The sequence below is a fragment of the Carassius auratus genome, chromosome 17, assembly GCF_003368295.1.
Source record: "Carassius auratus strain Wakin chromosome 17, ASM336829v1, whole genome shotgun sequence".
In the NCBI taxonomy this organism is placed as follows: Eukaryota; Metazoa; Chordata; class Actinopteri; order Cypriniformes; family Cyprinidae; genus Carassius; species Carassius auratus.
This window is the reverse complement of record NC_039259.1, coordinates 15,840,038-15,857,212: the sequence shown is the minus strand read 5'-3', so window position 1 is coordinate 15,857,212 and position 17,175 is coordinate 15,840,038. Positions and strand designations below refer to the sequence as shown.

At 37.5% G+C, this 17,175-nt stretch overlaps 1 protein-coding gene across 6 annotated transcripts in view; it reads right to left on the bottom strand.

Moving 5' to 3' along the window:
- foxn3 (forkhead box N3) overlaps nucleotides 1-17,175 on the bottom strand; it is a 79,576-nt gene that overhangs the window by 44,641 nt on the left and 17,760 nt on the right. For 4 of the 6 annotated variants that reach the window (XM_026286054.1, XM_026286058.1, XM_026286055.1 and 1 more), the window contains exon 2: nucleotides 6,807-7,363. In XM_026286054.1, the coding sequence (XP_026141839.1) occupies nucleotides 6,807-7,349 (543 nt within the window). In that variant the 5' untranslated portion in view covers nucleotides 7,350-7,363. Of the gene's footprint in view, nucleotides 1-6,806; nucleotides 7,364-10,719; nucleotides 12,168-17,175 lie in introns of those variants that run through there. The other 2 variants (XM_026286056.1, XM_026286059.1) reach the window with 2 other exon arrangements.

The window sequence follows — 17,175 nt, the reverse complement described above, 5'->3', positions numbered from 1 at the left end:
TTAAAACATATGATTTTACAATCAAAAATAAAAACAATAAAATAAAATAAAAATCTGAAGAATATATGAGTGGTGCTCATGCACAAACCACTGCTACCAATGGGTGTTTTTTTTTTTTTTTTTTTTTTTTTTTGTGCAGTTCTGTGCAGTTGCTAGATCATTGCTAATTAGTTGCTAGATTCTCGCCCAAATCTCTACAATGTTGTAATATTTAAGCAATTTGAGATGTAATTAATGGCCCTTAAGTGCAAATGGTGCAGGACGAGCTATGCACCAAAATTGAATTTGTTTGTTCAAATACATAAAACCTTAATATAAGCATCAGACATGGGGAAAAAAAGTGTTATTAATATATGTTATATATGTTTTATGTTATAAAACTGTTATTAATTAAGGAAGGACACAAACAGACAACCAGATATCTTGAGGACTGAACTTCTCAGGTTCTCTTGTGTATCAGGCTCCTGAAGCTCTGCCAAAAGGCTCTTTAAGCTCAGACAATTGACAAAAGAAGCTGATTTCCATAATCAGATGGTAAAGATTTCTAACACACAGATTATCTAATTTAACAACACTTCTCACCCTGACAGACTTGTATTCAACACAGATTCAGACACACTGCTCTGTCGGTGAAAAGACCTAATGATGAAGCACTTATAAGGGCTATATCTGTAACAGACTAACAGACAAGTCAAGCAATGTATAAAATTGCTCAATTGTACAGCTCAAACGACAGCATTAGCTGCAATTATCCTTTCATCTGTTCAGTGTTAGTCTTGCGGTAGTCCCAACACGGATCCTAAGTGCTAGCACAATTCTGCTAGGTTGTGTTTTTGACCACTAAATTAAACTTCTGTCATTGTTCACTCACACTCAGGTTGTTCTGCTTGACTTTTAATCTGTCATGGTATATAAAAAAGATTGCTTTTGGAACTGTACATTGTACCTTTATTTGATCAAAAATCTACTAAAAAACAGTAATACTGTGAAGTATTACTACAAAATTAAATAATTATTTGCTATTTTATCATATTTAATAATGTAATTTATTTATAGTCATGACAAACTGAATTTTCAGTAGTCATGTATTATTAATAGCAATGATGAAAACAGTTGTGATGCTTAATACTTTTGTGGAAAAGGTCATACATTTTTTTTCTGGATACTGAATAGAATCACATTTATTTAAATGCAAATATTTAGTAGCATTTTAAATGTCTTTACTTTTGAATGCATCCTTACTGATGAAAAAGGTTGTCATGTCGTAGATTTTCTTAGCACATTCACAATAGCTCATAAAATAACAATTTCCATTCGTTATTATCTAATCATTCTTTTTAGTTTATTCTATACATAAAGTCAGTCTAAATTATTTGTTCATGAATCTGACAAATAGTTTTATCTCAGCCAAATATTGTACTTTCCTAACAAACCATACATCAGTGGGGATGATGATGATGATGTATAAATCTTTCAGATGATGTCTAAATCTCAATTTCAAAGAATTTACTCTTTTTGATGTTTTTTTGGTCCATGATCACAAATGAGATGGGAGTATTACGTGCTACACCACCTTTCTAAAATGAAGTACACAGACGGAGAACTAATCATGCTTGACCTTTCCAATGAGACAATGTAATGCGTGAAGTCTCCGATGTGCATCGCAGAGCTTCTGCAAGATCAAATTATTTTGAAAATGAAAATTATTTTTGCCAGGGATTGTGTAGAAACTGCAATTTGGGCCTTCAATCCTTAGATCTCCATTTAGGTCCACTATATGGAGATAAATCCTGAAATGTTGTCCTCAAAAAAATGTATTAATTTCTTTCTTAGACTGAGGAAAGAAGACTGAGACTTTCTTAGACATCTTAGAGGACATGGGTAAATTATCAGGAAATTTTCATTCTGGAAGTGAACAAATCCTGTAAGTGCAAGATTCAGATTCCAGAAGGTGCTGACATCCTGAGAGTCAGCGTTGTGCTCCGTGTCTGCTATTGATCGGCAGGTACTTTGGTGTCAGCATCAGGATCCCTAAGGGGCGGCCGTGTAACCCTTGGTAACCTAGTGCCGCCTTCAAAAGTCAGGCGCACTGGTGACGTCAAAGGTAGGTTTGTGTGCAAATCTCCCGCAGCTTCCCTCACAACCAACATCTGTCCACAGGGAACACAACAGCTGGCCAGGGAACACGTCAGCGAGCAGGCCGGCTTTATCTTACATCAACCTGGCTTTCAGAGCGAGGGATAAATCATGTCACGCAGATCAGCGTTATCACCGTAATCCTTCACGCTTCCATATAGATGGGGATTGGAGAGCGGGGATCAGAGAAAGGCAAAGATACTGATATATACAGTATATGACACATTGCTCTTTAAACAATTAAACTTCTGAACTCAATCAAATGTCTGAGCAAACACCCAGAACATCATCATTACAGTGCTGACAGTATGGAAAATGCTACCTGATGGAAAAGCCAATATGTGCTCTTCCACCCTGTGTTTCTTCAAAAACGACTCCACTGCTACCTGTTCAGCTGCAACTCTTGTGTAACCTCGTCTTGTTGCTATGGAGATCATATCAACAATGGAACAGACACATTAATCATCAAAGCTCCCTCTATGTGTAAACGCAGATGCATGTGCCTGTATGTGAAACAGGCTTTGTAAGGGACACATGAACTCTGGAGATCCACCCATATAACCACCACTCAGGTGCCTAGTTCAGATCCTGTGTTCATAACAGTGCCATGGAAACAAATGACAGGGTGTCATTTCTATAGCGTTCACTCTTCACCAGTCACTGCACATGCACGCATGAGACCACTAAAGAGTTGCAGCACTCTAGTGCACAGAATTTCAGTGCAAAACCATGCTTCTTATTTCACATACGCAGCAATACCAAGGTCATGGGTTTGATTCCCAAGGAATGCATAAACTGGTCAAATGTACCTCGAATGCATTGCAAGTTGCTTTGGATAAAAACACTTGCCAAATGCATTAAATATGAATAGAAATATTTATCAAAAAGCAGCTTTTATATAAAGCTACTTGCAGTAAAGTAAACTCTATATTTATCAGTATTTTCATTCCCTGGGAATTGAACTTACTGTATGACCTTTAGCTCAACTACTATATATATATATATAGTAGTTCAGCTGAAGGACATAAAGTAAGTTCAATTCCCAGTGAATGAAAATACTGAGAAATAAAGATATATATTTATTGAAATTTTTTAAATAAAATATTTTTAATTATTAAATCATTCTTGGAATAGCAATATTAAATACACCTTGTTTCTATGCAAATAAGGACTATTTTAGGATGTGCCAGATTGATAAATGTTACTGCTACTTGTTTGATATAATTTAAGATGCACTATTACCAGCCAGGGAAGCTGGTTAAAGAGATTCATTTTTTGTGCACATTTCCTTGTGATTATTGAAGTTGTAATTGCATATCCCTATGTAAAACATTTACCTTTTGCTGTCTTCAAGCCATTCTATAGGTACATTTACATGAACAGGATTGAAGTGCACCATGTAACACTAATTGTGTTGCTGTATTTGCACAGTTACATGATTTGCATAATTCCTTTGTGAATCTGGTGCTAAAACAGTGCAGACAGCATGTGCAAATGACGCTAACAGCGGGTGCAACTCATTCTCAGTCCGTAAAAAGCAAAAACAACATTTTCTTGAGGTCTGGATATCTTAATTTGATTCTCCTCTTGGCCGAAATTAATTATTCCTCTGTAAACCCCTGGGGATTGCACATCTATCAAATGTTTGTTTATTCAGACTCTTATTTTGCTGGTTTAATTTGGCCCTTACTGTCTCATTATGTAGAGTGATGCATGATTGCATAGCAAATCCACAATGAATCTGAAATTAAAACAGACTTAAAATAGTCATCTCATTCATTAAGTAGGCCAATGAGGCTAGAGAAATTAAATCAAATAGCAAATGAACAGGCATACGGCTAATCATGACTTTGTGACCTGAAACTTTTTTTCTAAAAAAAGTATGAAATAAACAACTCTGGAAAACTTAAGAGACAACATTAAGTGGTAGAAACTTTACCAACATTACTGTGTTATGCAATGTTAGTGGTGTTTGCTAAGGTTGTCATCACTGTTGCTAAGATTTAAATAAAGTAATTTATGTAATGACCTGGCAGACAATAAAAGAACCTAAAAATGTTATGCACTCACATTAAGAGTCTAGAAGATTTTGACCTGGCACTCTAAGGGAACTCTCACCCTAGCAACCACATACAACACCATAGCATCATGGCAACAACTCCTGCAGATGCAAGTACCATGCAGCAACCCCCTAGATCAGGGCTGAACTTATGAAATCTGGTTTATTTGTTCCATTACATTTTTCTGGATTCTGGATTCATTTTTAATTAAATTAAATTAAATTGTGTTCAATTGTATTAAAAAGCATGTTTTTATTTTTTTTTAAATAATGATACTATTAAAAATAATGTAACAACAATTTTATTATTAGTATTAGTACTACCACTACATTAAGTATAATTTCTGTTATGGTTTCTTAAAGTTAAACCAAACTTTTATTGTGACGGGTCGATGTAAAGACCTTTAGGTTTCTGTTTGTATGTGATATGACAATATTTTGCTCAAAAGAAACAATGAAATGCTAATGAAGTGACATGATGAAGTTGTTTATGTGTATATGTACCCCTATACTGAGGCAGCAGAGATTGAAAATGGCATGAGCATCACGCACGCTTCAGTATCCATGTAGTAAATGAAACTGCATGTCTGCACAATTCATTCTCACAGAGACACACAGAACATGCAGAATTCATGTCTAACTGGTATTTTAGTGGCTGGTCCATAAAGTGCTTTGATTTAAGTGAACTGACCTACTTTTGATGTATCCAACCAAAATTTGGCAAGTTCCATAACATTCCACGTTATACAGTAAATTATTTTTGACTGTATTTCATGATTCCATAGCACCCTACTAGATCTCCCTAGCAGCCATGCTGCAACATTCTAACAACCAGTCACAACAACCTAGCATCAAGTTTGCAACTTGTGCACAAGCAACACCCTCGAAAAACCACTTAGACCACCCTAGTAACAACCTAATAGCCATGCAAATCACCCTAGCATCATATCGACATGTTTTGCCCAAGCAAATCTGTTTTTTTTAATGCATTTTTTTTAATGCATTTTCTATGTATAATAAAGAGGTTTGAACTTCCCTGAGATATTATAAGGCTCTTTGTGCAATAAAGAAAAAAAGACAAGAAACCTTTAATTCCAAAAAGCCCAGAGCTCAAAACTTGCACAGTTCATTTGAGAATAAAGAAAAACCAACTCGACACTGTGGATCTCAACAAGGCACAAATACATTTTGGATGGCAAAGCTGTTAAATAAAATTGGATGAGTATATTAGAAACAAGCGCTAAAATTATATCTGGAGTCGAGTCGAGCATCACAGCAGATGAAAAACAGCCCCAGTCCTTTGAGGGAAGATTTTAAATTGAATTTTAACTCAATATTAAGCGACCCTAAACAAAGAACATGTGGACTGAATTCCTCAAGTTAAATATTTTGACCAGGTCCACTAAAGCTGATACTGCTTCAGGAGACAAAACACTCATTCCGCAGCGAAAATGGCATATATGTTCTTATTATTGGGGCAGGAGTGAAGGGGTTAAATCAGGCGACACTATACTAGCATCAGTGGATTAGCCATTCCCAGCCAGAACACTTTCTCACACACACACACACACACACATACTCACACAAACACATCAGTTTCTCTGTTGCTACAGCAACAGCTTACTTTCCATGTCAACTGCAAAGCTGTTTCTATGGAGACACATATACAGAAAAAATTCTTTGCTCCACAGCCAGGGACCAGATGGCAGTGAACTGTAAGAGTCACATGGAATGGCTTTACTGTTCTGACTTTTGCAGACACAAGCACACCATAAACACACACACACACACACACACACACACACACACACACACACACACACACACACACACACACACACACACACACACACAGTATTCTCTCAAAACATTTATCAGCCTTTGTCTAGAATCAGTCAATACTCCATGAGCATATAATGAGTATCAATTCATAAGTTCCATCCCCTTACAAACAATTATTCTCTTATAGGAATCAATTCAATCAACATTTACTGATAATAAACTTGAGATAACAAGTCACTCCCCTAGATATTGACACATTCAGCACACTCCTGCAAAGCCTTAACTACACTACAGCTTAAAAAAAAATACAGTGATGTTTTAAACAGGCCAAACCTTTCTAGCTATATTATATTATAACATTTGGGAAAACTCTCCAACAAGGTTAAATACATTTGCATTATTTAATGCATTAGATATCATGAACTAATACTGAAAAATAGACAGTAATTTGGTAATTTTTATTTATTTATGATTAAAAAATAAAATTTTCCAATTGATTCACATTTTATGAATCGGTTCATTGCTGATCTTAACAGTTTGATTCACTGCAGATGAACTGGAATTCCCAGCAGGAGCTGACAAAGGCATTTACTATTGCCTTTTCTTGCAAATCTATAAGGCTATATGCAAAAATAAATCTGTTTAGCCTGTTTGTCACATTTTTTTTAAGTAGCTGTTTTCAGGCTACTGAAAAAAAATGTTAAGCAAAAAGTGAAGTCAAATAAAAAGTGTAAAAAAGAAATGAAAACTAGAGTAAATTTAGGTCAGCACTTCCCACTCTGCAGTTAAAGATTGATGTCTCGATGCAGAGTGGTTCTGGCATCCTTACCTGACTCCTGTCCTTGTCCACTTTCTTAAAACACTTATTGAGAGACAGATTGTGCCTGACTGAGTTCTTCCACCCCGTGGGCGCGTTGGCAAAGTAAGGGAAGTGTTCCAGGATCCAATTGTATATGTCTTTAACTGGCAGTCTCTTGGAGGGGGCATCTTCTATGGCCATGAAGATGAGGCAACTGAAGGAATAAGGGGGTTTGCAGTTCGGGTTCTGCTTGGCGTCGTAAGGGATGTCCGAGTGCGCCGGGGAGGGCGGGGTGTCATCGTCCAAGTCCTGGACGGGGCTGACGCTCCTCAGCACAGGGTCACCGAAGCTGTTGAGCAGGTTCTTGCTCTCGTGAAGCCAGTTGAGGTTGGTGAGTTCCTCGTCCTCCATGCTGCCCTTCTCTAGTTTGATGGTGGGAAGAGCCAGGTCCATCTCCTCGGCCTCCTGCAGGGCGCGAGTGATAGAGCTCGCCTGATAGAACTGGCTCAGGCCGCTCGCGACGCTGACCCCGGAACTTTCCGGCTTCTTACTGGGAGGCATAACCGGACCCATTTAGACCAAGGCTCCTACAGAAGACACCAAAGAGAACACAATCACAATCACAGAAGGTCAAAGGTGAAACGAAAACACGTGAAGAGCACCATTTGGGACAGTGCGAGAGACTATGAAGCAGGTTACACACATGAGATATTTCTCAATCCGAAATCCAGTGTTGTACAAGTTAACAAACTGACAGTCTTGGAGGATGACTAAGATCACTTGATGTTCAGATCACTGCAGGAAGCCCTTGTTTCCATCCAAGGGACAAAACATTCTCTGAGAGCACAAAAGAACAAGACTATGAGATCCATCCTACTCTGTCAACAGCAAGAATGCACGGCACGCAAGTCTGTTTTTGGAGATGATGGAACAGCTATCTAAAAGCCAAAGAAGTCTTGCAGTAGTGTGAAATATCTCAAGTAAATGGAATATAACACTCAAGGTCATCAACAAATGATCTGCTCTGTTTTATGTTCTCTCAATTGCTCTTTTTATAGTTGCCACACAGATAAAAATACAGATATCAAAACATATATAATGTGACAAATAGATGTAATGGTATAAAAATTTCTCATCACTGTTATAGTGACCAAAATGATCAGGGTATTGTTAAAATGTGCTGGAAATGTTCAAAAAGCACTGACACATAAATCATTTTACCAAGTTAAAAAAAATTTAAATCAACAAACAACAAATAAAATGGCTTTTTGTTTGCATAAACACTAAAACAATAACATTACCAATAATGTCCAGATTTTAGATGGCAGCATGACTGACAACAGTTTATCTAATGAACGTGTAGTGTAGAATTATCGTGGGGAATTTTATCACGATTTATTCAAACCGGTAATAATCAAATAAGACAGTAAAGTCAAGAAACAATAATGTTTCTCAAACACCAAATCAGCATATTAGAATAATTTCTGAAGGATCATGTGACACTGAAGACTGAAGTAATGGCTGCTGAGAATTTAACTTTGCCATCACATATTTTTACGTGATTGTAATATTATTGTAATTTTTTGCGTTTTAAAATACATTAGAAAACATTACATTTGAATTGAAATAATATTTTACAATAAATGTCTTAAAAAAGTCTTGCCCCCACAACCAGCATAAATGACAGCCATAGTATTACTAATCTAAAAATGACTGACTATCTATTTCAATACACTAACCCATAAAGAACTGGGTGTGACAGAGGGGAAAGATATTATAAGGGCATGTCAATCACTGAATCAAATACTCCGAACATGACACCAGAAAAACAGTCTGCGACCTTCCCTGTGATCAGTCACAAAGATCAATTCATGTGGCGCTGTGTCTCCTGCCTCGCTCTCTCTCGCTCAACACACCTGGTCCATCTGCAAAAGCAATTACTAGAGAGCCACCATCAAATATGACACTGCCGAAATTATTCTACGAATCACACTCTGCGCCCCCTCTTCAAAGAGCCGATTACGTTTTTTCTAAAACACAGAGACCTCTGCTTTACACTGATTGTCATTCAGAAAAGAGAAAGACTTAAAGATTATACTTCGGCACTGCAGAGAGAACAGTATTTTGAAGTGGAACGAAATCGCCTCTTGTTCGAACCAGCCATCAGCACATTGAAATGCAACGCGGACACTAAAATCATTCATGAAAAATCAATGTACTGCATCTTCCCAATGAGAAGCGCTCATCTCACTCAACCTCCGATGGGGCGCTCCGGTCCCGTGAGCCACTGCACAGGAAAATTATATTACAGCTGACAGTAAAGTAATTTAATTGCACTGTTGCCATGACAACGCGGGGTTCTGTTTAGGCCTAATTTGCTGGCAACTGCCAATTGTGTCCCGAGAGACCCGAAACATCATTCTTGACCATTATTTTCGACTTCAAAGAAAGTTTTTGCAAAGTACTTGTGAGTTTCACACAATAAGGAGGAGCAATGATGTGAATTCTGTTTCCCTGGTTTGCTGTCATGTTAACATTAACAAGAAAATAAACAGTATTTTGCCATTTCATTTAGCTCAAAATGTGAGAGGGTCACTTTGAACATGGAAAGATCATTTGGAATACTTTGCTTTTAGAATACCCTCAAAATGCAAACTTTCACACTGGCTGTTAACACCAAAATAAGCCCAAAGTAAAAGAAAAGCATGCATGCTGGTTCCCACATGAGTTAATGTTGTGAAAGACACATTATGCGTGATGACCAGGTTCAGGTTTGTTTCTGCAGGATTGTGTTTCTCTGGCAAATAGCTGTAAATGTGTTCCAGCCGTGCGTCCAGATGACAGCAGAAAGCCAGATCACAGAGGGTGGGTTAAAGCTACAGATAATTAGGCATGATGCTCTGATCAGAGCCCAAATACCATCTGCCTGTCTAAATCAACATTTGTTTGGCAGCCTCATCATAAATCAGTGATTAAACACATGCATACATGCAGTTTGCATTTAATATAGTCATATACAGTATGGTACATCTGCATACGCAAGCGGCCGGCCGTTGGGCTTGAATAAATTAACGTCCGTCCGTGTCTGCCATGTGTTAAAATGCTTAACGATATTCTATAATCGGCGATGTTCATTTACATGCCAGTATGAGTGACATAACAAAGACAGCACGATGACAAAGAACATCACTTTGTTCCCTCATCACCCATCTTAACATCTGACTATTAACCACATGCACAAGTGCCAAGAGAGCTCCTCTATTCAACACGCAGACACAGACCGTCCTGATATTACAAGCCAGGCGACTGCCAAACTGTCATTGTTTTGCTCGCTTCATTGGGAGAGCTGCATTAAAACAAGCACGGAACTCATTTAAAGTGGGTGAAGAACAAGTAATGAGTCTATTCATGCTGGTAATAAATCGCTCACTGAGTCACTCAGTGACAAAAACAAGAAAAAGTCAACTTTATGTGCAACTCGACTTCTAATATGTCACATTCTCAACAAATTAGACTAAACTAGGTTTTTACAATGTTAGAAGAAAACGCGAATGGTGCGAAATCCATTAGAGGTTGCCAGGATGATGCTAGAGTCAAGTTTAAATCTCCTCAATCTTCTTCTCTTTTCATGCAACCCTGGTGATGAACTAGGTGTCAATTGGGTTTAAACGAGAGCAGTTTCCTAGTAGGGTTTGTTTTGTTGCTGGAGGGTAAAAGTATTTAATAGAACCACACTGTTATAAATAATAAGTAACATAATAGTAGAAATATAACCACACTGCTATAAAAATTCAGATTTAAGAATACTTTGACAAGCACTTCAGCCTTACATCAAAACAATTGCCATCCATCCCACAAGACTCCTATTTCCTTACTCACATCACACTTAATATCAACCTGACATATAAATGGGCCTTTGAGAAAGTAAAAATAAACTCTGTACCTGCTCTGAGATTTCATTCATAAGCTTGGCGTAGGCTTCTCTCAGCTCTTGTGACAAACACTTTCCTTCCCTCTAGACAGAATCACATTTATATGTAATCTCACACCACGGTATATTCCGAGGCACTCCAAAGTACGTAATAGCTCACTTTTGAGGGCATAAACACTCCACAGCCTACGTCAAAATCCCAGCAAGCCTTGACTCATCTGCTCGGAGTGTTTACCTGTAAGAATTCGCTCAAAGGGTGTGACTTGCGGAAGCTCCTCCTCTTTTGGGGAATCACATGTCATGCCCTACTAACCTAACTGGCGAAGCCCCTCCCCCGGCGCGTCTGATTGGACGCAGGCCCGTGAGCGCCTATGAGCTGCAGAGACACGTTTCAGCAAAAAAACAGAGACAACAACTGTCATTTACATGAGGAAAAACAAATTTAGCTGGAGGACTCCTGGCATTTTCTTTGAAGCAGGTAATCCACATGTTCGACGCTATGAAAACAAATCCAGTCTTGGTCTCGGCTCCAACAAAAAAAGTCATGTGCTGTCCATACTCGAGAAACGAAGGAGAGGTGAAAGGTCACGCTGTCTCAGCCGCAGAGGCAGTAAATAGCTGCACTCAGGCTCTTTTTAAAGCGGCTCTCTTATCACTCCACAACAGAGAAGTGGCAGGTAGAGATTTCATACGGCTCAAAGCGAAAACCATGTCCAGCTCAAAGCCTCGACTAAGCAGACACAAAACAAGCACTCTGCGTTCAAATAGCCCCAATTACACAAGAAATAATCAAAGGGCTTTAATCTTGGCATGAAAAAACATTACAAAAGTTGCAGCGAGTCTTTTTATCCCATTTGAAACTACAGCTTTTAATTACAGCTGGTCTGCACAGCTCTCTGCTCACAGTATTGTTATGCCCAGAGCCAAGTATTGAGCAAGAGTTTCCACAGCTTAACGCGGTTATCATGGGTTAGTACTTGCAGAAATGATTTATAACCACCCTTTTGATTAATCTACCCAAGCCAAAAAACATTGCGCACAGACAGTCTGTGAACAATTTCACTATGAGATGCTGGTTCACACGAGTGAGCATAACTTTCCTTTCATGCATAACCAGGAATGTTTCATGTTTAATACAAGTTCAGGTTTGTTCAACAACATTCGGGAGGATGTTTGACAGAATATGTAAACTTATAAAAACACCGTTTGAGATGCAGTCTTGTCTTCTCTCTTATCTGCCCAAGAGCAAAGCCTATTTCACCCTCTGTGAGAGCAGACGATATCGTAAACGGTATCTAAACACAGCTGGTATATTAATGAATGCCTGGCTTAATGGAATCTCCTTTCCAGTGTTGTGGAAGCTACTTTGAAACCATAGCTTGCCGACCTACACATTAAACTAGTCACAGTACAGTTACTAACCACTTACAAAAATCATTTCTAAAAGAGACAGCAAGTTAGTAGCATTTAAAATTTCTAAAAAAAAGTTGTGAAGAAGGTGTTTACATATTTAAAAACACCATATACAAAAAATATTTTTTTTAAGTAATATATTTTATAAAACAATTATTTATATATATATATTATGTTGGTTTTTTTTACACATTACAAAGAGGCATCCATTTTTCTTCACTTGTTTTCTTTAATATTTATAAAATATAAAAATAAATTTTTTAAATATTAAATATAGTTGATGCATTATAAAAAGTATATACATATTATATACCAATATTTATTCAAAATATAAATACAAATATGTAATTAGGTTGTAATTTATTTATATATATTTATATATATATATATATATATATATATATATATATATATATATATATATATATATATATATATATATATATATATACACAATGAAAATGAAAATATAGCCATGAACAGCAACATGAACAGCAACATTTAAATAAAAATTATTCTATAAATCCATCAAGAAGACCTAAAACAGTATGTAGATTCTCAAATTGGTCTTTTTTTTTTTACAATTAATTTACATGAACTCTCCAAATGAATCAATTCACTAGAATGAATCAGATTTTCTAGTGCTACATGTGAGTGCGTCTGATTTAACTCGCTCGGCAGTAAAACCATGTGCAAATTACAATGCGACATTGAAAACAGCAATGTACTGTAGCTTTGTGGTTGAGCTACACAGCTACTAGTTAGAAAAAGGCTGTTGGAAAAACTACAATACTTTGAAAACAACCAAGTGACTTTCATGCTACTGAAAAATGTAGTTAAATCGGTCAAATTACTACATTTAATCTCGAGTGCTCCTTTTCCCCCTCCTAAGCCTTCCTTTTAACTACTAGAACAAAAGTACGGTCAACAAGGAAGTACTCTTATAGTTAATTCCACCTTTTCAGGAGTATCTAAATGATCCTGTTCTAATTCAAGCACACAAAGCTGGATTTAAGATATGATATTCTAAAATCTCACAACGCCCAATAAGCAGATTACCATGAATGTTCTACCTACTGGCCGGAGCTCATTAAAGCAGAAACAAAGACTCAGAGGCTGCATATATTTTCCCCAGAGGTCATTAGGGTAGATTATCATTGTTCGGAGGTGATAGAAGCTCCAGTTCCTGCTCGTTTCAGCTCCGGCTGGGCTGCTGCCCGCGAGGTGAGCTTCAGTCAGGCTGCAACTGTGTCACCACACACACTCCGAGGCACACAGGCGTCCGTTACCCTGGTAACGGAAGGATGGCTGGGACAGAGCGACAAGCTGTGTTAATTCTTTCACCCGTGAACCCCAGAGGATCCCCGCCATTTCTCTTCATTTCTATTGGAATCAGAGACCCCATTAAAACTGTCCGATTTTCAGCACATCTCAGCTTATTACCACCAGATTTCCTTATTGGATACATCAGAGGCAAAGAGAGGTACAAATTGGACAAGAGCTTTGAATAAATGCTGTAATGGATCTCCATACAAGTACAAAGCTATGTTCAACCGTGGATTTATATCCATAATGTAATCATGCTTAATGGATCTACCAACCCCCTCATGAAGCAGCCTCCATCATGACCATTCTTTTTAAGATTTCTGCTTTACATGCTCGTTTGTAGTTTCTTTAAGGTATTTTTTTTTTATTACTATTATTACCTTACATGTCTAAAACCGTTATTTTTCACACACAAACAAAAACATCTTGTTGCAACATTTTACATAATGGTGATATTTGACTATATTTGGTCAAAATCCAAATGTGGTTCTAAAAGATGAAGTGCTATGCAGGCTATTTAAGACAATATTGGCTGATCAGATGGCGATGCTGACCTAACATGCAAATTGTTTGCCTTCTCTCTTCACGGTTCCAACATCTCAGTCCTCAAATACATAAAATATTACCCTTTTTAGACATAGTTTTTGAAGTAAAGAGTAAAGAAACTACCATACAAAATTTATTGAAACAATAGTTCTTTATTTACCCTCGTAAGATCACAAGTACCCTTGTAAGACCCCCCATAAAAATACTTTCTCACTGGATCTAAATAATTTTCATAAGTGACCTATTTTGATGTCAAAAAGTGAGTAATATTAACATGTAATATTAACATTTACACAGTATAGGCTGTAAATTACATTATATAATAAATCGTGTATTGTTAGTTTTTTCATAATGTATTTTCTAAAATATTTTTTATGTATTTTACACACTAAAAATACAATAATTGTTTTTGTTTTGTGTGCGCATAAAATATATATAAAAAATACATTATATAAAAAATAACCAAGAAAATCTGAAAAAAACACACACACACACATGTTTGTTTTTGTGAAAAGTGGGGACATCCCATTGGTGTAATGGTTTTTATACTGCAAAAACTGTACATTCTATGGCCCTACACCAACCCTACACCTAACCCTCACAGGAAACTTTGTGCATTTTTACTTTCTCAAAAAAACTTCTGTATGATTTATAAGCATTTTGAAAATGGGGACATGGGTTATGTCCTCATAAGTCTCTCCTTCTAATACCTGTGTCATACCCATGTCATTATACAGTGTTGTACACACACACAAAGAAAATATATATATATATATATATCTGCACCAACAACATCAGCAACTGGAAAACCCATGCAGGGCAATGATTTCAGCTTACTTCGAATTAAACTACAGACCTTTCTGAAAGCAGTTACGATCCTCAACCATTAAGCAACCACCACCCAGGACAGGCCTGCGTGGGGCCGGAGGGGACAAACGGTGATAAAATCATAATGCCTGCTGCTCCCAAGCCGGCAGAGACGAACCGCATTCGCTGATAGTGAATCTGACAGAGCTGCTGCATTGATGCATATGACCAGCTACACCGCAGAGCCCGCTTTTATCACACCGAAATCAAATGGACCCAGAGCTTTTAAACCATGTGGACACACATAGACACACACCTTGACATTCAAATTCCCTCAGAATTCTCCTCCCATAGGTTTCTATCTTCTCCGTGGCGCTTGCCAGACGGTGAGATTGCGCGGCGGTCGAGCTGGGCTGAGGTTTAACATTTCACAGAAGGTCAGTGAGCATAGTGTGATTTGAAATCCAGCAGCTTTATCTCTATTGTAGAAGCCGGCCATCTCCCCATGAATGCCACTGCCCTGCTGGGGCTCAGCTAATACAGCAAAGCATCCAGGCATGAGAGTACAGGCTAATCTAATCCCAATGACAGAGGCGCGAGCAGCGAAAAACGTCCACACAACTCTCCAACACATGTATAGGCATATCTCGACAGGAAACACAGAGGATGATGGGTAACTGTATCCTAGCCACCATGCTCAAAGTCCCTGTTGTTGCGAGCGTCGGCTCAGGGCCTGCGGAGAACACCCGCGAGACAGGAAATTGAATTTGCCAGTGTATCTGTGACAAGGGAAACCAAGTTAGCAGCTGAGTCCAAGGATGCAGGGCCTCAAGGGGAGAGGGCACTTAATGAAAATTAAGATGGTGCTGCTCACCCAAACCACTCAATTCAGCTGATCAGCAGGCCATAATCAGATAAAAAGTTTAGAAAGTCCTACAAAAAATACTAAAGGGAAGTAACAAAAAGGGTCTGACTAGCCTGATGTCTCTGAAGAACGTTTTAAGCTCTTAAGAATTTTCAAATGCTAATTTCCAAATTTTCCAAGTCGCGTTCAACGTTCAAATGCATTACTGAAAAAAAAAAATCTTGCTCCAATATTCATGTACAGACAGTCATGTACATGAATACAATAAAGTACAATAAACAAACAAACAAAAAAACATGAAAAGTAAAGCCTCAAGAAAAATCATTCTTTTATAATCATTCTTTTATAATATCTACCAATCATGCTAATAATTAATAATAGTAATAATAGTTACATTTAGTTAGTCACATAAATCTGATAGATTTTTCCATTCCCACTTTTCAAAACCTAAGCCACTGTTTACATTATTCTTGCTTTATTGTTTATATTTGTCGTAGTGCATTATTTATTTATTTATTATTAGTGAATAAACTACCACTTGCCTAATGAAATATATGAAATTTAATGTTGATTTAGATTCATATTGAAATGTTTAAATAAAAACTTTGCTCAATAGCATATTCACATGTATTCATTGCTTTCATTTTCAGTTCTATCATATGAATATTACTTTTGTCATCTCAAATTTTACACAGTCACCTCTGATAACAGATCCTCTTAAGTGCAAGAAGAAAAATCTGTAAAGCTGCTTTGAAACACTATGTACTGTGACAAGCACTATAGATATAAATGTCAATTCAACCAAACTGAATATTCATTGCTGCTGTGATATTGAGAATTGTACAATTACTCTATCGACAACTGAAGTGTTGTAGTACCACAACAACCTTACTAAAAGCAAAAAAGTGGTCCTTTACTGAAGATAAAGTCCTGCAGTGAACCACTAAAGAACCTTCATTTTTAAGAGGGTATGTGCAGGCGGGGGGAAAGGAAACTTCTTCCTGTTCACTCAGGCCATTCTAACAGGCTCCTAATGAAGGTGTGCCTCATGGGACCTCTTCAGTTGTAGTTTTTCTCTCTTTCTTTTTCTTCAATCCCAAAAGAAGCGAGGGATCAGAGTACGGCTGCTTTAGGTTTAATAGCCACGTTAAACGGGCACAAACTGTCTCAATGTGCAACGCGTTTCATTAGTAAACAGCACTCAAGACGGCAGTGCCTTTTGATACAATAGCACGTAACAATGCAATTAATGGTGTTATATGCAGGAGGGGCGCGGTCTTGGGTGCACTGGGAAGATTATAATTGTTCCAGTCTTACTACCTCTGGGAGCCTGCAGCGGGAGCATTTATTACCAGACCAAGAGAGAGAGAGAGAGCAGCAGCTATACAGTGCACCATAAACAGAAACAGAAGTACTCTTCCAAACTGTACTGAGCTGCCTCAATGCATAATCTTGTTACTTATTTGGAATTATCTACATCAACCAATTTTTTTTTACTCCTCACAGATCCT